At 46.0% G+C, this 20,334-nt stretch overlaps 1 protein-coding gene across 50 annotated transcripts in view; it reads right to left on the reverse strand.

Annotated features, from left to right (window-relative positions):
• The window catches only part of RBFOX2 (RNA binding fox-1 homolog 2), a 320,553-nt gene that overhangs the window by 54,283 nt on the left and 245,936 nt on the right, over nucleotides 1-20,334 (reverse strand). For all 50 annotated transcript variants that reach the window (XR_016217016.1, XR_016217017.1, XR_016217015.1 and 47 more), the window contains one exon: nucleotides 18,900-19,124. Coding sequence is in view for 47 of the 50 variants with exons in the window: in XM_089308923.1 (XP_089165049.1) it covers nucleotides 18,900-19,124 (225 nt within the window). In the remaining 3 variants the exon portion in view is untranslated. The remainder of the gene's footprint in view (nucleotides 1-18,899; nucleotides 19,125-20,334) is intronic.

The following is a 20,334-nucleotide window of genomic DNA, read 5'->3' on the forward strand; positions in this document are numbered from 1 at the left end:
TCTTCTGTATATTTAGATATTGCTGAGAAGCTCAATTCTGAAACACTAATCCTGTTTAAGCATTCAAATGTAAGCTAGCTTGCTTGCTTGCTTCCTTCCTTCCTCTCTTTTTTAAAGATTTTATTTATTTGAAAGACAGAGTTACAGACAGGGTAGAGACAGATAAAGAGGTCTTCCATCCGCTGGTTTACTCCTCAGATGGCTGCAACAGCCGGAGCCCCGCTATCTGAAGCCAGGAGCCAGGAGCTTCTTCCGGGTCTCCCACGTGGGTGCAGGGGCCCAAGGACTTGGGCCATCTTCTACTGCTTTCCCAGGCTACAGCAGAGAGCTGGACTGGACAGAATCCGGCGCCCCAACCGGGACTAGAACCCAGGGTGCCCGTGCCGCAGGCAGAGGATTAGCCAAGTGAGCCATGGCGCCAGCCAAAAGGCATCATTTATATATGGATTGTTATCATATAGCAATGGTCAGTATCACATTGCAAAATTAAAACCACTATCATATGGTTAAACAAAAACACACCACTTAAGTTAAGATTTATGTAAAAGATTACATATGATCCTCTTGTATCACAGTGAGACGCACACAGATGCCCACACCAGCTGACCACCAGTGGGCAACTGTAGTCCACTAATACTACATGGAAAGTTCTGGAAGCAATTCATGTTTAAAAAGGTACACCACTCTGAACAGCATGATGAGATCTCACGCCACCCCTACTCCTTCCCGCCCGGGCTGTGGGTCCTCCCTTTCTCTAACATGCCCACACAGCGTGCGCTATCTGTCCCCAGGTTTTAATAATATCCCTGAAGTTAAAGAGTAGTGATGCTGGCAATTCAGTTAAGCCAAAGAAAAGTTTAATAGTGCTTCCTGTAAATGAAAAAGTGAAAGTTCTCAACTAACAAGGAGAAACAAATTGCACGCTGAAGTTGCTAAAATCTATGCTAAGAACAAACTATCCGAGAAACTGAAGGGAAAAGACATTCGAGTTAAGTTTTGCTGTCATGCCGCAAAATGCAAGCCACGGGACTGGTGCTGTGGTGCTGCGGGTCAAGCTGATGCCCACAGCACTAGCATCCCATTTGGACACCAGGTTTGAGTGCTGGTTGCTCCACTTCCGATCCAGCTCCCTGCTCATGTGCCTGGGAAAGCAGTGGAAGATGGCCCAAGTGCTTGGGCCCCTGCACCCATGCAGGAGACCCGGATAAGGCTCCTTGCTCCTGGCTTTGGGTTGGCCTAGCCCTGGCCGTTACAGCCATCTGGGGAATGAACCAGCAGATGAAAGATCTCTTTCTTTGCCTCTCCCTCTCCCTCTGTAACTCTTTCAAATAAATAAATAAATATTTAAAAAAAATGCAAGTTACAGCCGCAGTGTGTGTGTGATGAGTGCTTAGTCACGACAGAAAGGCACTAAAGCTGTGGGTGGCAGACGTGAAAAGAAAGCACGCTCTTGACCGGCGGCAGCGTTTCAGCAGGAAGCTCGACTGCAGCAAGGCAGCCCCCACACAGGGCCTCAGGCCCTTCGCTGCGAGGGAGGCACGGCTGCCCCGCCTCGGGATTCGGCTGTGCTGAGTCCGTAGAAGAGCACTGGAGAGCTGCGTGCGCCACGAAGCTCTCACTGCGGGCAAAGCTCGGGATGGCTACCGAGGAAGGACGCCAGCACAGGCGGACTGCAGGTGTGATGTGACCGGGCTCCCCAAGAGCAAGATGCTCTCCAGAACCCTGCTTACGCGAGGCAAGGGCAGCGGCAGAGCACAGAACGAGGGGAGACAGACTAACCCGCACGTGGCAACGCCGCACACATGCGGCAAAGCCAGGCACAGCGCAGGTACTCTGAAAACAAAACTGGCATTTAGAGAGAGACTGCATTCACAGACCTTTCACTACAGTGTATTACTGCGATTGCTCTATCTTGTTTTTGCTGCTAATCTCTTACCACGCCCAAATTACAAATTAAACTGGATCACAGGTGTGTGTGCAGGGGAAGCAGAGTATACTCTGGCTCAGTGCTGTCGGCGTTTCAGGAACCCAGTGGGGGTCTTAGGCGGTATCTCCCATGGATAAGGGGGACTACTGTATCTAACTGAATAAATCTTTTTTTTAAAGATCTATTTATTTGAAAGTCAGAGTTACACAGAGAGAGGAGAGGCAGGGAGAGAGGGAGAGAGGGGGAGAGGAAGAGAGGGAGAGCGACAGAAAGCAAGAGAGCGAGAAAGAGCGAGTCTTCCATCCGTTGGTTCACTCCCCAATTGGCCGCAATGGCAGGAGCTGTGCCAATCCAAAGCCAGGAGCCAGGAGCTTCTTCCAGGTCTCCCACCCGAGTGCAGGGGCCCAAGGAGTTGGGTCATCTTCTACTGCTTTCCCAGGCCATACCAGAGAGCTGGATTGGAAGTGGAGCAGCTGGGACTTGAACCGGTGCCCATATCAGATGCCAGCGCTTCAGGCCAGGGCGTTGACCCGCTGCACCACAGCACCGGCCTCTAACTGAATAAATCTTTATCATTTTAAAGAACATTTTAGAATGCAAGACATTTATTATGTTCAAGTTGGAATTCTTTGGCTTAAATTTGAAAAGTAAATGGAAGCTAAAAGACATTTCCGTGGATATATTTTTTTTCACATTTGCATAGAGAAGCAGAAAAAAAGCATCTAACTGAGAGATTTCTGAGACCACCTCTGTAACTGGCTAGCTGTACCCGTGCTCAAGTCACTTAACAGTGCCGACCTCATCTACAAAAGGAAAAGCAAGAGAAAATTTCTAAAGTCCTTTTTAGCTTTAAACTTTTTTTAATTTGACAGGCAGAGTCATAAACAGTGAGAGAGAGAGAGAGAGAGAGAGAGACAGAGAGAAAGGTCTTCCTTCTGTTGGTTCACTCCCCAAATGGCTGCTACGGCCGGCACTGTGCCGATCCGAAGCCAGGAGCCAGGCGCTTCCTCTTGGTCTCCCATGTGGGTGCGGGGTGCATCCTCCACTGCCCCCCCAGGCCACAGCAGAGAGCTGGGCTGGAAGAGGAGCAATCGGGACTAGAACCCGGTGCCCATATGGGATGCCGGTGCCGCAGGCAGAGGATTAACCAAGTGAGCCACGGCATCAAACCCTAGCTTTAAACTTTAATGCTTCTAATCAGAGTTTATTGACTTCAAAAGACAATATAAAATATTTATGGAAAATGTAAAGTCTTTTAGATAGGTTAAAAAATGTCCTCCAAATAATTATTATTTCATCATCCTTGCTGTAAGAGCTGAGAGCAATGTAATACTGAGTCAGTGGAGCATATTACTGTTCCTAACAATTTAAAACAATTTTCAGGGGGAGGGAGAGTGGGAGGGAGAGAGAGAGAGAATCTGTGAGTATTTGCTCATATACTGGTTCACCTCCAAATGCCCACCATGGCCCCCGGATGGGGCTGAAGCCTGGAGCCAGGAACCAAGTCCAGGTCTCCCACGTGGGGAGCACGGATTCAACTACTTGGGCCATCACGGCTGTCTCCCAGGGTCTGCGTACTTTAGTAGGAAGCTGGAGCCAGACACCAGAGCTCGATACTGACCCCAGGCACTCTGACGTGGCATGCCAGAGTCTTAACCACTACACTAACTGCTCACCCAGTAACAATTTTTTAAATTAGTGTCTTTTGGGTGGTGGGAGCAAGTAAATAAACACATGGAGGCATGCAAAGCCTAAGAAGCATATTGCTGCAAACAGGAATATTAATAATGTGCTAAAAGGGTATCTTGGGTCTTAACATGATCCAAAGGTTATTTTTCCTTATTCAAAAATGCTCACACCCTTTCAAATATATAAAACAAAAGAAAAAAAAAGGAACTATTGGCCCTGCTACTTACATGGGTGACCCAGAGGGAGTTCTTGGCCCCTGGCTTTTCCTGGCCCAGCTCTGGCCATTGCAGCCATTTGGGCCTTGAATCAGTGAATGGAAGATTGCTCTTTATCTCCTTTCAAAAAAAATAAAATAAAATCTTTTTTAAAAAAGCCATGCCTGGTTCTAAGTATGGTTTTCTGTGGCAACTGTTACATGTCAAGCCAGCTGGTGGATTCCTTACTGACCCAGCTTAGAACTGCCAAGCTGCTCATAGGCATTAAAACCCAAGAGGCGAAAGATACAAGTAACCACGTTTAAAAATGAACTGATAAAGGATGGGGCTATTTTATGGAGGTTCAATGTAATCTATCTTTTATTACTCTGGGAGGAAAACAAGAGCCTCTTTTGGAAAAGTAGAAGAATGGATGAATTAATTCAATCCCAGGCCCAGGTCTCCAATTCTAGTCTGGAAAGAGACCATGCTATGGCACCTATGCTGCAGGCTGAAGGTGGTAAGGCCAGAAAGACACAATGGGACAAGAAGGCCACTGGGCCTCCCTTTTTCTGTCATGTTCTAGAAGTCCTCATTTGGGCAAGTGGACCACGGTTCCAAACTTGCTGGCTGTGTTTCAGGAGCTGCCTGTCTGCAAGGCACTTTCAGGTGTTATCAGATTAAAGCAGTCAGCGGGCAATCTCAAGTGTGAGTAGGAAGAGACAAGAACTGGCTTCAGCACCACAGACAGGGTGCGTGACAAAGCAAGAAACCCAAGTACTGAGGATGATGGAGCACACAGAGTCTGGGCTCCTGCTATTCAGAGGCGTGCTTGAAGGCCCACCTGTAGGGGGAGCTGTAAAATCTACAGCTGACTGGTACAGTAAGGCGAGCCACTCCACTAACTCCTAAAATCTCTGCTTTCAACTCACCGGCAACTCTGGTCAAATGTGTCAGCAATCCTTCACTGGAGTATAAAATTCCATATGCTGAAGCCACACATTCAAAGTCCTTCACAACTCAGCTTACACAGATCTCTTACTGCACATCACTGCTTCAGAATAACCTTCTGGTCCAATCGCACGTGCTACGCTCAGAACATCAGGATATCCACCATGAATATATATTATCAATACTCATCAATTAAGAACAAAGCCTTCTGGGCCAGTGCTGTGGTGTAGTGGGCTAAGCCTTCCCCTGCAGCGCTGGCATCCATATGAGTGCCGATTCTGGTCCTGGCTGCTCCTTTTCCAATCCAGCTCTCTGCTACACCCTGGGAAAACAGTAGAAGATGGTCCAAGTGCTTGGGTCCCTACACCCACATGGAAGACCCGGAAGAAGCTCCCGGCTCCTGGCTTTGGATTAGTCCAGCTCTGGCCATTGCAGCCATCTGGGGAGTGGACCAGCAGATGGAAGACCTTTCTCTGTCTCTCCTTCTCTCTGTCTGTAACTCTGCCTCTCAAATAAATAAATCTTTTTTTTAAAAAAGACTTCCATGCATGTCCTAATTCTATGTGAATTCCTTTCTACTGTTAAACATTTCTGAGAACCCAGCTTTTTGTTTCTATGGGGTATGCCCATTGCTATTTATCAAATTTGAATTTAAAGTTGAGAAATTTGAAAAGCATTTTAAAGTGAATTTTAAGTAACAATAAACCCATTACATTTCAGTGTAAATGATATTTTTCTGAAAAATGAACTACATTTTGGGGCCAGCTCTGTAACATAGCAGATAAACCTGCTGTCTGCAACGCCAGCATCTCATATGGGCGCTGGTTCTAGTCCTGGCTGCTCTACTTCTGATCCAGCTCTCTGCTATGGCCTGGGAAAGCAGTAGAAGACGGCCCAAAAGTCCTTGGGTCCCTGCACCCACTTGGAAGACCTGGAAGAAGTTCCTGGCTTCGGATTGGCACATCTCCGACCATTGTAGCCATCTGGGGAGCGAACCATAGGATGGAAGACCTTCTCTCTCTCTCTCTCTCCTCTCTCTGTGTAACTCTGACTTTCAAATAAATAAACGAATCTTTTAAAAAAATGAGCTACATTTTCTAAAACATTATAAATCTAGTTGGGAGAGTATTGGTTCTAATGTCTACAGTGATTATGTTGCAATATTTTGCTTTTTTAAAAATTTATTTTATTTATTTGAAAGGCAGAGTTAAAGAGAAAGAAATGAAGATTGATCTTCCATTCAGTGGTTCACTCCCCAAATGACTTCAACAGCCAGGGCTGGGTCAGGCTGAAGCCAGGAGCCTGGAACTTCATTACAGTCCCCTACAAGGGTACAGCAGTCCAAGCACTTGGGCCATCTGCTGCTGCCTTCCCAATCAGCAGGGAGCTGGACTGGAAGTGGAGCAGCTGGGACACAAACATGGGATGCTAGTGTTGCTGCAGGGCTTTACCCACTACACCACAGTGCTGGCCCCAAGAGGTAGCTTCTTTTTTTTTTTTTTTTGACAGGCAGAGTGGACAGTGAGAGAGAGAGACAGAGAGAGAAAGGTCTTCCTTTTTGCCGTTGGTTCACCCTCCAATGGCCGCCGCTGCAGCCGGCGCACCGCGCTGATCCTGGCAGGAGCCAGGAGCCAGGTGCTTTTCCTGGTCTCCCATGGGGTGCAGGGCCCAAGCACCTGGGCCATCCTCCACTGCACTCCCTGGCCATAGCAGAGAGCTGGCCTGGAAGAGGGGCAACCGGGACAGAATCCGGCGCCCCAACCGGGACTAGAACCCGGTGTGCCGGCGCCGCAAGGTGGAGGATTAGCCTATTGAGCCACGGCGCCGGCCAAGAGGTAGCTTCTTAAAGGTCAACTGTAGTGCAGAACCTGAAGCCTCATCAGTGACTGCTTCCTCCTCTGTTACAGAAAAACCCATGGATAACCATGCATCTTGCAGGAACCTTTTACCCTTGCAGGATTTTGTAACATTATACACTAGTCATTTGTAAAATATTGGCTTACTAAGTTAAGGAGTTATTTCCAGTGTTAGATACAGTTCCTTACCCAAGATCTCTCCGTCACATTTCTTAATATTACTAACAATGTCATCAGAAAATCCTTAAGTATTGAGAAGCTGTCAGGCTCACATCCTAATTTTTATAGGAAAACTTGATTTTTTTTTTTTTTTTTTTTTTTTTTTTGTCCATGGAAACAAATACCATCAGTTTTCCCCCTGAAGTGATGACAATGAAGTCTGGATTTCATAGTTAGTCCATCAGTTGTTCTTACAAGAAAACCACGGCATTCCACGGACAAAGCAGCTGGTGCCACCGGCAGCCTGGCCACACAGTTCTGTGCCTGGGGGCAGTGAGAACGCTCTGGCATGCCGCACACGTGCTTTATTTAGGGATACTGTCCACTTCACACACAGAATGTGAAAAATATACACTCAGCGGGGGGAGCTGATAAAATGAGCACCATTTACTGCTTCATCAAGGACACTCTTAAGTGAATCTGCTTTCTGTTTGGTTTTGTTTTCCTGTGATTTTGTGACAATCAAGAATGATAACCACTGCCAGCAGCATGGTCTGGTGCCACTGCCTTGATTCATGTTACACTGAAAACACTCAAATTCATGCACTGACAATTTTACCCACCACTGCTTCTGCACTGATTGCAAAAGCCAGTATGCATAATGAAACCAGTTAGATGATATGCCACTATTATTATGAATAGTCTGAGCTGGTGGCACCTCTGTAAAAGTCTTGGGAACTGTCAGGAATCTATGGATCGTACTGGGGAACCCACGGCTGTAGAGCACCGCCCCTCCCATGGTGTCCTCCACTCTGCGACAGGCTACAGAGCAGTACACTAAGGGGAGTAGTACCTACTCCTGAAACCCTGCCTCACTAGACTCGCTCCCCTCCAGCACTTATCTGTGTTTGTTTTTCTCTAGGATCACTGAGGGCAGCGGCCATACTTTGTATGTTTAAGAATACCCAGGGTCTAGCACACTCCTGTGCTCACAGCAAGTCCCAGAGGCTGGCTTTGTGAAGCAGCAGGCTAAGCTCCGCTCGTGATGCCAGCATCCCGTGTCTGCTCGGCTTCCGATTCAGCTTCATGCTAGCACGCTTGGGAATGCATGTTGATGACTCAAGTGCTTGGGTCCCTGCCACCTACGTGGAAGACCCAGATGGAGTTCCTGGCTCTTGGCTTTGGCCTGGCTCAGCCCTGGCTGTTGTGGCCATTTGGAGTGAACCAACAGATGGAAGATCTCTCTCTCTCTGCCCTTCTCTCTGATATTCTGCCTTTCAAAATAAGTAAATATAAATCTTAAAAAACCAAACAGTGCAAGTCATACATTAGTCCTAACAATGAAAACAATGAAATTTTGGGGAAAGGATGTAGGCTCTAAGAGATAGATAATCTGTTTTCTAATCCTCACATTGTTGTGTGATTTTGAACTAATTAAGGAATCTCTCCAAGTCTCTAATTCTGTATAAGTGGAGTAATAACAGTGTCTATTTCACACAGTGGTTCTGCCAACTTAGTTAATACATGGCAAGTATTTAAAACACTATGTTAGGGCCAGCACTGTGGCGCAGTGGGTAAATGCCCTGGCCTGAAGCGCCATATGGGACGCCAGTTAGAGACTTGGCTGCTCCACTTCCAATCCAGCTCTCTGTTGTGGCCTGGGAAAGCAGTGGAAGATGGCCCAAGTCCTTGGGTTCCTGCACCCATGTGGGAGACCTGGAAGAAGATCCTGGCTCCTGGCTTTGGATTGGCGCAGCTCTGGCTGTTGTAGCCAACTGGGGAGTGAACCAGTGCTTAGAAGACCTCTCTCTCTCTGTGTAACTCTGTCTTTCAAATAAATAAAATAAATCTTTTAAAAAACCCAACATGTTACAAAGTAAATGCAAATACATTAGTTTCGTTATCGTTTCCATTAAGTAATCTTTACCATGTGTGTGTCTGTACTTGCTTTTTTTAACATTCATTTTTATTTTTCATCTACCTGAAAGGCAGAGACAGAAAGACAGACACGGGGGAGGGGAAGCGAGAGGGGGAGCGAAGCAGGGAGAGGTAGATAGATATTGAGATTTCATTCTCCAGTTCATTCCCCTAAATGTCCACAACAGCAAGGCTGGGCGAGGCCAGCCAGACACTTGATCCAGGTCGCCAACGTGTGTGTCAGGGACCCAAGCACTCGGGCCATCACCACTGCCTCCCAGGGTGCATTAGTGGAGGAGCTGGGACTTAAAACTGCACTCTGACACGGGATGTGGGGAACAGATGCAGGCAATGCAAGTGCTGGCTTAAGCTGCTGAGCCGTAACACTTACCCTGTAGACAAGTTCGTTTTTTTAAAAAGATTTATTTATTTATTTGAAAGCCAGAGTTACACGGAGAGGAGAGGCAGAGAGAGAGAGAGGTCTTCCATCCGATGGTTCACTCCCCAGTTGGCTGCAACAGCCAGAGAGCTGTGCTGATCCACAGCCAGGAGCCAGGAGCTTCATCCAGGTCTCCCACGTGGGTGCAGGGGCCCGAGGACTTGGGCCATCTTCTACTGCTTTCCCAGGCCATAGCAGAGAGCTGGATCGGAAGTAGAGCAGCCAGGACTAGAAACAGCACCCATTTGGGATGGCTGACACTGCAAGTGGTGGCTTCATCTTCTATGTTACAGCACTGGCCCACCTGTACACAGGTTTTTAAAACTTAATTTTAATGACTAGGGGGGTCAGTGCTGTGGTGTAGTGGGTTAGCTGCCACCTGCAATGCTAGCATCCCATATGGGAACCAGTTTGTGATGGAACAAGGACATAAGTCTCAGCCATTTTAGGTTCTTGTAACAGTATATTTCTATTATCTTATTAATCAATCAATCAATCACAAATGTTTAATTATATCTTTATATAAGCTCCTCCCTGACTTTAAAAAGCATTTTTAATGATCTATTAAATAGCAGTAGGGATGACAAAAATAGAATAAGTATTATCTTCTGCCCTCAAGGAAAATACAACCAATAGGTAGTTGAGATGCCACACAAACCTCCCATCTGAAGATTCTTCACTACAGCCTGTCTTCTTCAAACATCTTGCCTGTTTATGCCTGCTGCCATTTAGAGAAGTACCTAAACATGCAGGAACCGATGCCCCTTCTTCTCTGCAGGCAAGCTCAGTGATAACCAGGTACCTGCAGGCCCAGCGGGGGACCCCGATGCTACCTCATTTCTAACGCACAGTGTGGGACCAAGTGATAGTCAAAACAAAGTAGAAGCAGAAGGTTCTGGCCCAATGGTAAATCAATTTCTAAAATACATTTTAAAAATAAAAATTTGAGATTTCAATGCTTAGTTCTTATATTTTTGTAGGAAAAGGCCTTTCTTTCTGTTCTCTCCATCAACAAGGTAAGACTATTCAACATAAACAAGATCTACATTAAGATGCAACTGCAGTAGCAATGGGGGCCGACACTGTGGCACAGTAGGTTAAGCTACTGCCTGCCATGCCAGCACCGTATACGAGCATTGGTTCAAGTCCCAGCTTCTCAACTTCTGATCCAGATCCTTGCTAATGCACCTAGGAAAACAGTGGAAGATGGACTAAGTACTTGAGCCCCTGCCCCTCATGTGGGAGAAATGGATGGAGTTCTGGGTTCCTGGCTTTGGCAAGACTAAACTCCAGCCATTGCAGCCATTTAAGGAGTGAAGAGCAGATGGAAGATATCTCCCCTCTTGCCCCCACAAGATCATACTTTGCCTTTTAAATAAATAAATAAATATTTTAGGGGCTGACATGGTGGCATAGAAGGTAAAAGAGGCTGCTTGCTGTGCTGGCATCCCATATGGGCACCGGTTTGAGACTTGGCTGCTCCACTTCTGATCCAGCTCTCTGTTGTGGCCCGGGAAAGCAGTGGAAGATGGCCCAAGTCCTTGGGTTCCTGCACCCATGTGGGAGACCCGGAAGAAAATCCTGGCTCCTGGCTTTGGAATGGCCCAGCTTCAGCCATTGCGCTCATTTGGGGATGAACCAGCAGATGGAAGACCTCTACCCCTGCCTCTGCCTCTCTATAACTCTGCCTTTTAAATAAATAAATTTTTTAAAAAAATCTTTTAAAAATTAACTGCAGTAATAAAAATCACAAGTAGTTAAATAGGGACAAATGATTTTAAAAGATGCTAAGGTTGGGGCTGGTGCTGTGACGTAGCGGGTAAAGACGCCGCCTGCAGTGCCAGCATCCCATATGGGTGCCGGTTCAAGTCCCAGCTGCTCCATTTCCGATCCAGCTCTCTGCTGTGGACTGGGAAAGCAGTGGAAGATGGCCTATGTGCTTGGGCCCCTGCACCCACGTGGGAGACCTGGAAGAAGGTCCTGGCTCCTGGCTTCAGATCAGTGCAGCTCCGGCCGTTGTGGCCATCTAGGAAGTGAACCAGCGGATGGAAGACCTCTTTTTCTCTCTGCCTCTCCTTCTCTCTGTGTAACTCTGACTTTCAAATAAATACATAAATCTTAAAAAAAAAAAAAACAACAACAACTATCTAATTGTCACTAAAACACCACAAGAAATGCAAAGAAACAGGAAAGTGATCCAGATTCAAGGAAATGAGCAGTAATTAAACAGACTCAGGGGCGGTGCTGTGGCGCAGCGGGTTAAAGCCCTGGCCTGCAGTGTCGCATCCCATATGGGCACCGGTTCTAGTCCCAGCTGCTCCACTTCCGATCCAGCTCTCTGCTGTGGCCTGGGAAAGCAGTAGAAGATGGCCCAAGTCCTTGGGCCCCTGCACCCACATAGGAGACCCGGAAGAAGGTCCTGGCTCCTGGCTTCAGATCGGTGCAGCTCTGGCCGTTGCGGCCATCTAGGGAGTGAACCAGAGGATGGAAGACCCCTCTCTCTCTCTCTACCTCTCTCTGTAACTCTTTCGAATAATAAAATAAATCTTTTTTAAAAAAGAGAAAGATGTGGGTCCAGATGTTGGCTTTGCAGTCATCTTCAAAATAGCAAATAATAATATGTACAAAGAAAATAAAGAAAAATATGATAACAAGAAATCTCAGTAGAGAAAAAGTTTGAAGTAAGAATTTCAGAATTGAAAAGTACAATAACTAAAATAAATTCACAAGGAAGGTTCAACAGTAGATTGGACTTGGCAGAAGAAAGAATGAGTGAATTAAAAAAGACATCAACAGGGCTGGCGCCGCGGCTCACTAGGCTAATCCTCCGCCTGCGGCACAGGCACACCGGGTTCTAGTCCCGGTCGGGGCACCGGATTCTGTCCCGGTTGCCCCTCTTCCAGGCCAGCTCTCTGCTGTGGCCAGGGAGTGCAGTGGAGGATGGCCCAGGTGCTTGGGCCCTGCACCCCATGGGAGACCAGGAGAAGCTCCTGGCTCCTGCCATCGGATCAGCGCGGTGCGCCGGCCGCAGTGCGCTGGCCGCGGTGGCCATTGGAGGGTGAACCAACGGCAAAGGAAGACCTTTGTCTCTGTCTCTCTCTCTCTCACTATCCACTCTGCCTGTCAAAAATAAATAAATAAAAAATAAAAAAAAAGACATCAACAGAAATTATCCAATATAAAGAACACATAGAAAAAGGACTGAAGAAAAACGAAGCGAACTTCAGGCTCTGTTTATATTCAGACTCAATTTTTAAAAGGAACAAAAAGAAACATCATACATCGAAGAATCTCAAAGACTCCATGTGTGATAAAAACAAAGATATCCACCCCTAAACACATCACAGTGAAACTGCTCAAAGACATAATCTTGAAATCAGCAAGAGAAAAAAGATTCATCATGTGGGGGAAGAACAACAGGACTGACAGCTGACTTCTCAGAATCACCTGGTTCTTGCCAGGGCCGGAAGGTAGGGGGTAGCATATGCAAAGTGCTGAGGGTGGGGCAGAAACGGTCCACCAAGAATCCCACAGCTAACTGTCCTTCAAAAGAGGACACTGTACTTTCGAAAAGGACATTCCCAAACAGAAACAGAGAATCTGTCTCAAGTCCTACAAAAAACACTAAAGGGAGTTCTGAGGCTGAAAAGACATGACATTAAACAGTCACCTGGGTCCACAGGAGGACATAAAGAGCCCTACAAGTGGTCAATTTCCTTAAAAGAGAAACATAAGACTGGATATCCAAAATATGCAATGAACTCTCACTCAACAAGAAAACAAACAACCTGATTAGAAAATGGGCCGAAGTCCATTATCAACAGCACATAAGCCTATGAAAAGATACGCCACATCATTTGCAGTAAGGCAAAATGCAGACTGAAACATCAGTGAGATACCACTATGCAACTATTAGAAGAGCTGGAACCAGAACTCTGACAGCGCCAAACGCTACCTAGGATGTGCCGCAACCAGAGCTCTTTCCTTGTGACAGAATACAAAATGGTACAGCTACATTAAAAGGTAGTTTAGCAGTTTCTTACAAAAGTCCTACTCCTACTATCCCATCCCCTCATCGTGAACTTTGGTATTTAACCAAAGGAGGTGAAAAAATATGTTCCCATGAATCCCTATGCATGAATCGTCACGGCAGCTGTATTCATAATGGTCAAAATCTGGGAGCAATCAAGATGTCCCTCAGTAGGTGCCTGGGCAACCACAACACACCCAGACAACGGAGTATTAGCCAGCCCCAAAAAGGAAATGAACTACTAAGCCAGAAAAAGACACAGAGGAGATTAAATGCACATGACCAAGTGAAAGAAGCCAATATGAAAAGGCTACACACCGTAATTCCAACTATTTGACACTCTAGAAAAGGAAACACTATGAAGACATTAGAAAGCGGTTGCCATGACTGGGAACGAGGCAGGAGTGAACAAGCAAAGCAGACAGGATTTTTTAAGTTTATTTATTTATTTTTTTAAGTTTACTTATTTATTTTTATCTATTTGAAAGGCAGAGAGAAAGAGGGAGAGAGAAACAGAGATATTTACATCTGCTGGTTCACTCCCTGAATGTCCACAACAGTTAGGTCTGGTGCACCCAGAAGCCAGGAGCCAGGACTCAATCTGGGTCTCCCACATGGGTGGCAGGGGCCCAGGCACTGGAGCCATCATCTGCTGTCTCCCAGGATGAATGAGCAGGAAGCTGGACGGGAAGCAGAGTAGCCAGGACTGGAACTGGCATCTGAAACAGAACATGGGCATCCCAAGCAGTGGCTTAAGACACTGCTCCCCAAAGCCCACCCGACACACAGGACCCTCAGGGCAGTGAAGCCACTCTGTGTGACACTATAACAATGGACACGTGCTATTACACATTTATTCAAACTCACAACATTACAAGACTCAAGTGTGAATCCTAACGTAAATTATGGACTTCCGGTGACAACGTGTCGACACGGGCTCAGTTATAACAAATGCACCACTCTGGTGTGGAATGCTGATAACGGAGGGGCTCATGTGTGTGGGAACAGGGGATACCTGGGCTACGTCTCTTCTTTCCTCTCAATTTTGGTGTGAACCTAAAATTGTTCTAAAAAATTGTCTTTAAAAACCCTAAGATTGTCCAAAGTAATAATTATAATATTGTACTATTGAATTTCTAACATATAAAGTCCACTATACATGACAGGAAGAGGAAGCAGGTGGGGAATGGAGCTACCCTGGAGCCCTGAAGCAAAGCTGCTGTATTCTACCAGAGTAACAGACAGAGACAGACACATATGCACATGCACGTGCGTACACACACACACACACACGCACACGCATGCACACGCATGCACACAAGACCATCAACAGGATGTGATAAGTCAAAGATGTAATCATTTGATCAAGCTAGTGCTTGATTAGTATTCAATACAGGAACAACACAAATGAAAAATAAGTAAAACATTACAATGGGATTTAAAAGTATAGTAAAAATTTTATAGAAATCAGGAAAGAGGAACAGGGGAACACAAAAAGACATAGTGAAAAGGCAGAGGCCTAATTCTATACTAATAATTATAATAAGATGCAAATATACCAATGCTCCAATAAAATTATGGAAATTTTCAGATTCAATGGAGAAGTAAGATCTAGTTGTTTTTGAACAAGAGACACATTATATTCAAAGAAGTTGAGACAAAATGATAGAAAAATGTAAGCAAACAGTAATCCTAAGAGAGCTGAATTAATTATATTAGTATTGGACTTAAGGAAAGAAATATTAATAGAGAAAAAATATTTTATTTAAAAGGCCAATTGCTTAGGAACACTGAAAGATAATGTACTAAACTGTTATACAAGTCTCAATAAATTTTAAAAAGACTGAAATCATAGAAAGAATTAAAATATAAATCAACGAGAGAAAAGGAGCCAGAGCCTCCCCAGATATTTAGGAATTAAACAACAGGGGCCAGTGCTCTGGCGCAGCGGGTTAAAGACCCCAGTGCCTCCAGCACCTGCATCCCATATGAGTGCTGGTTCGAGCGCTCCACTTCTAATCCAGCTCCCTGCTAACGTGCCTGGAAAGCAGCTGAGGATGGCCCAAGTGCTTGGAGCCCTGCAACCATATGGGAGACCTGGAAGAAGCTCCTGGCTCCTGGCTTCAGCCTGGCCCAGCCCTGGTTGTTGTAGCCATCTGGGGAGTGAACCAGCAGATGGAAGACCTTTCTTTCTTTCTCTCTCTCTCTCTCTGTAACTCTGCCTTTCAAATAAATAAAAATAAATCTTAAAAAAAAAAGAGAGATTAAACAACATATCTCCAGGATCAAAAAAGAAACTAAAAGAAATTTTTAAAAAAGTTTTTTTTTAATTATTTATTTATTTGAAAGGCAGAGTTACAGAGAGGCCGAGCAGAGAGAGAGAGCACGCGAGGGCTTCCATCTGCTGGTTCACTCCCTAGATGGCCACAATGGCTGGAGCTAAGCTGATTCAAAGCCAGGAGTCAGGAGTTTCTTCCAGGTTCCCCAGGCGGGCACAGGGGCCCAAGGAGATGGACCATCTTCTACTGCTTTCCCAGGCCATCAGCAGAGAGCTGGATCGGAAGTGGAGCAGCTGGGACTTGAACCGGCATCCATATGGGATGCTGGCACTGCAGGCGGAGGCTTAGCCCACTACACCACAGCACTGGCCCCCTAAATAATGTCTTGAATGAAACAAAAACACAAATAGACCACATTTTGTAGGATACAGCTACAGCAAAACTTAAGAGGACGTTTACAGAGTTAAACACAGAAAGGAAAAGAAATCTAAAATCAGTCAACTAGGCTTCCAACTCAAGTAGCTAGGAAAATCAAATCAAACCCTAAGCAAATAGAAGCAACGAAGACTAAAGTTTGGAGTGGAAATCAACAAAATAAAAACCAAGGAAACAAAAGCTAGTTTTCTGGAAAGATCTTTAAAACAAATAAACTTTAGCCAGACTGACCAAAAAAAGAGCAAACGTAAACAGCCAGAATTAGGAATGAAACAGGGCAGCGGGCACTGTGGCAGTTGATTAAGCTGCTGCTTGGGATGCCTGTGTCACGTATCAGGGTGCCTGGGATACAGTCCTGGCGACTTCGCTTCCAACCCAGCTTCCTGCCGACATACCTAGGAGGCAGCACGTGATGGCTCAGGCCCTTGGGCTCCTGCCATTCACACGGGAGACTCAGATGGAGTTTTTCCTGGTCCAGCCTGGCTGTTGTAGCCATCTGGGAGGTGAACTAGTGGATGAAAGATCTCTCTCTTCTCTGTCTCTGCCTCTTCCTGTGTCAGTGTGACTTTCAAATAAATGAATAAATAAACTTTTACAAAAAAAAAGAATGAAAGGAGGGAATGTCACTACAGACCCTACAGAAATGAAAAGAGTTAAATGCAATTACTGGCACCGTGGCTCACTTGACTAATCCTCCACCTGTGGCGCCAGCATCCCATATGGGCGCTGGGTTCTAGTCCCGGCTGCTCCTCTTCCAGTCCAGCCCTCTGCTGTGGCCCGGGAAGGCAGTGGAGGATGGTCCAAGTGCTTGGGTGCCTGTACCCGCATGGGAGACCAGAAGAAGCACCTGGCTCCTGGCTTTGGATTGGCGCGACGTGCCAGCCGTAGCGACCATTTGGGGGGTGAACCAACAGAAGGAAGACCTTTCTCTCTGTCTTTCTCTTTCTCACTGTCTAACTCTACCTGTAAAAAAAAAAAAAAAAAAAAAAAAAAGAAAAAAGAAAGAAATCAATGTCTAGAAAGACACGAATAACCAAAACTGACAAGAAACAGAGAAAAAGCAATGGAAAACAATAGGAAATATAACTAGTTTAGAAACAGATTCAGTCATTAAAACACCTTGAATAAAGAAGCCGGTGTTTGGTCTAGTGGTTAAGATGCCTGTGTTCCACATCAGAGCCAGAGTTCCATTCTGGATACCAGCTCCTGCTTTAGCTTCCTGTCAGTGCAGACCCTGCGAGGCAGCAGCGAGGGCTCAAGTATCCGAGCTCCTGCCCCCACGTGGAGACCTGGATTGAGTTCCCGGCTCCTGGCTTCGGCCCCAGCCACTGTAAGCTTTTGGGGAGTGAATCAGTGAGTGGGGCTTCTCACTCCGTGTGTTTCTGATTCTCTCTCTGTCTCTTAAATAAATAAATTTAAAATACTACGAAAAAGCCTCAGGTGTACAATTCTTCGTACTCTTTTGGTTGAAACAATGGTTCTGGTAGGCCTGGGAGTTCATTATCATCTGAAAACTATTTGAAAATGCAGCCAGTACAGCACTGTGGTATACTCACAATTCTAGAAACAAATGCTATGGAAAGCCTCATTCGCTACCTGTCACGCCTAGACTCTTCAGATAAATTGTCTATTGCAGTTCATTGCGTGTGAAGTATGGAATTCTGTGCTTATGTATATAATTAATATCAAAAAGATGTTTACAAGGGAAGAAGGGGTTTCCTGGTGGTTCAAAATCTCATAAAAGGAAATGGAAAATATCTCTAGTCAAATCCATCCTTCTGCAAAGAGCTTCCACTGGAAGGCCATCTGCAACAAGTCTCATTGAGAGGCTTAATAGCCGAATCCAGCTCTCCTGATAATCTGATACGGGAAAGGGAAAAATAAGTAACTAAAACTGGAGGCAGGTCTCCCTATACTTTCATCCTTGGACGTGCACTACCCAATGCCCCAGGCAGCACAGTTTTCTGTAAGCTGGTAGGTATGTGGGCCACGCCTATCATTAACTGATGACGCTTCCTGACTTCGGCGAGTTGGCAGGAGGAGGTAAGGTCACGCAGGGCTGGGCCGGGTCTTGCTCTGTTAGGGCACTATTAGAAGTAAGCAGGGAAATAGCATGGTTTGTATGAAAACACAGATCAACCCTGGCTACCACGTGAAGGTCGGATCAGCAGCAGGGGTGGCACAGGCTCCACGTGACAGGGCTTGGACGACAGTGCCCACGACATGGCTGAACAAGCTGCGTGCACTCTGCTGTATCTCCCAGCAGCCTCCTGAGGCAGACACTATTATCTTCATTTTACAGCAGCCAAGGTGGCTCACGGTCACACAGCTTAGGAGAGGCCTCACTAGAACTCAGAACCAAGCAATATGGCAGAAGAGCCAGCTGCTCCAGCTGGAGCAGTAAGATGGTGATAAGAGGCTGACGCAGACCAATTTGTCAGTCACAGCTGCCAAGACTTCTAATGGATTAGTTATAGAGATAAAGGAGATGAGCAACTAAGGGAATTTGGTAGTATAATTCTATCCAGAGAGGATATAAAATACGAGAAAAAGCTGTTCCAGCACCCAAACTGGGGTACTGCAACACTTAAAAACTGAACAGAGAAGGAGGAGCCAGCAAAACACCCAGCACCCGGGAGGAAGCAGAGAGTACAAAAGCCAAGACATGAAGTCTTGCAAGGAGGAGGGAGAGGCACAGTGGAGCACACCGCTGGGACAGCACAGATGAGGCCACAGAAGACACATGGGCTCTGCAGACCGGAGGCTTCTAGGGAAGCTGAGAGAAGCAGGTTCCCCTAATTTACTCTTACTGCCACACTCACCTTGTTGTCTGTTTCACCTCTCGGCAGTGACCTTGGCTTAAATGCTACATCCCTACTTTCTCATTACAACACTTGCAGATGTGAAAATTACATGAATGTGATATAACAGCATGCAAAGGCTAAATTAATTCAAAGGTTTTCTGGTCTTATGACAGGGTCAAGATTTCAGTATGATGCACACACAGCCTTCTATTTCCATACCGTGAGAGATCCATTCTGTGTGCTGGGTGAGTTGCTACTCTGCTCCCCGTGGGCTTGCGTACTTCCATAGAGGGTCAGGTTATGCTCACTGGTCTGTCCGGCATAGTCCTGAGTGTGTGGCACTCCGTATTCTGTGGGAATTCCATTCTGTGGAGGTGGTGGAAATGGGATGGTGGTAAAAGGCTGAACCATCGCGTCAGGAGTTGTTGTTGGCTCCTGGTTACCCTAAAACAAGTAATGAGAGAGGAAAATAAGAGAAAGGGACTTTAAATCCTTGCTATATAATTACTTCTAAGAGAGGTACACAGAATTCTCTTAACATTCTCCCACTGTACATGTGTAACACAACATGTATGGTCCCCAAGTTGGGGAAAATATTGTTATATATACACGTAAGTATGCAGTCACACAAACCCACATGCACACTCTAAATTATGCCATTCTGTGGTCACTAGACAGATCCATAACAAAGCGAAGGTGATGCCAATGGGTTAAACACAATCCATTAAACCAAGTTTTTTAAAATGCCTGGAAATTTCCCACATAAGATAAGCTGTAAGAGCTGAAATTAGGGGCTGCCATTGTGGCATAACGGGTTAAGCAGCTGCCTCCAATGCTGGCATCCCATATCCATGCTGGTTTGAGTCCCGGCTGTTCCACTTCCAATCCAGCTCCTTGCTATTGGACCCAGGAAAGCAGTGGAGGATGGCCCAAATACTTGGGTCCCTGCACCGCTGTGGGAGATCAGGAAGAAGAATCTTCTGGTTCCTGGCTTCAGCCTGGCCCAGCCCTGGTGGCCATTTAGGGAGTGAACCAGAAGATGGAACTCCCTCTCTATCTGTAACTCTTTCATATAAATAAATCTTCAAAAAAAAGGAGTGAAATTAATTGGGCAACTAGTATCATCTTCAGGCACTGTGTTCATTCTTTACGACTTTTCCTAAGAGGACATCAAGGGGACACAAGTCAGTCTCCTTGGAGCCGGGGATGCACAGCAGCTGGCAGAGCGAGCCCAGACAACGCAGACCTCCAGACCTCCAGAGCGCCAACTTCAGAAAAAGGAGGATTACTTAAAAAGTAGTATTTGGATATCAAGGTACAGGTTTACTTAAGTCTTGGCTACTAGGTTAGTGATTTAAAAACATTGTCCCTTAATTCAAAATATTAAAAATAGACAAAAACTCCCCCCAAAGCATTTGGAAGTGTTTGCCATCATTATCACCAGGGTCAGTGATGAGGCTGGCGACACAACAGGATGCCTCTCCACACAAGTGGGGCCCAGAAAGGCATCTGCAATACCACACCAGGGCAGGCAGGGACACAGACAGGGACTGTCAGGGGCTCCGGGGCTCGCGCTCACTCCTGTTCTGTCTTCAGAAACGAAAGAGGGGCTCAGTCCTCACCACCCTCCATCCCCAACAGCTGACCTTCTGAT

This window comes from Oryctolagus cuniculus, chromosome 11, assembly GCF_051225735.1.
Source record: "Oryctolagus cuniculus isolate XC-2025 breed Fujian yellow rabbit chromosome 11, ASM5122573v1, whole genome shotgun sequence".
Taxonomy (NCBI): domain Eukaryota; kingdom Metazoa; phylum Chordata; class Mammalia; order Lagomorpha; family Leporidae; genus Oryctolagus; species Oryctolagus cuniculus.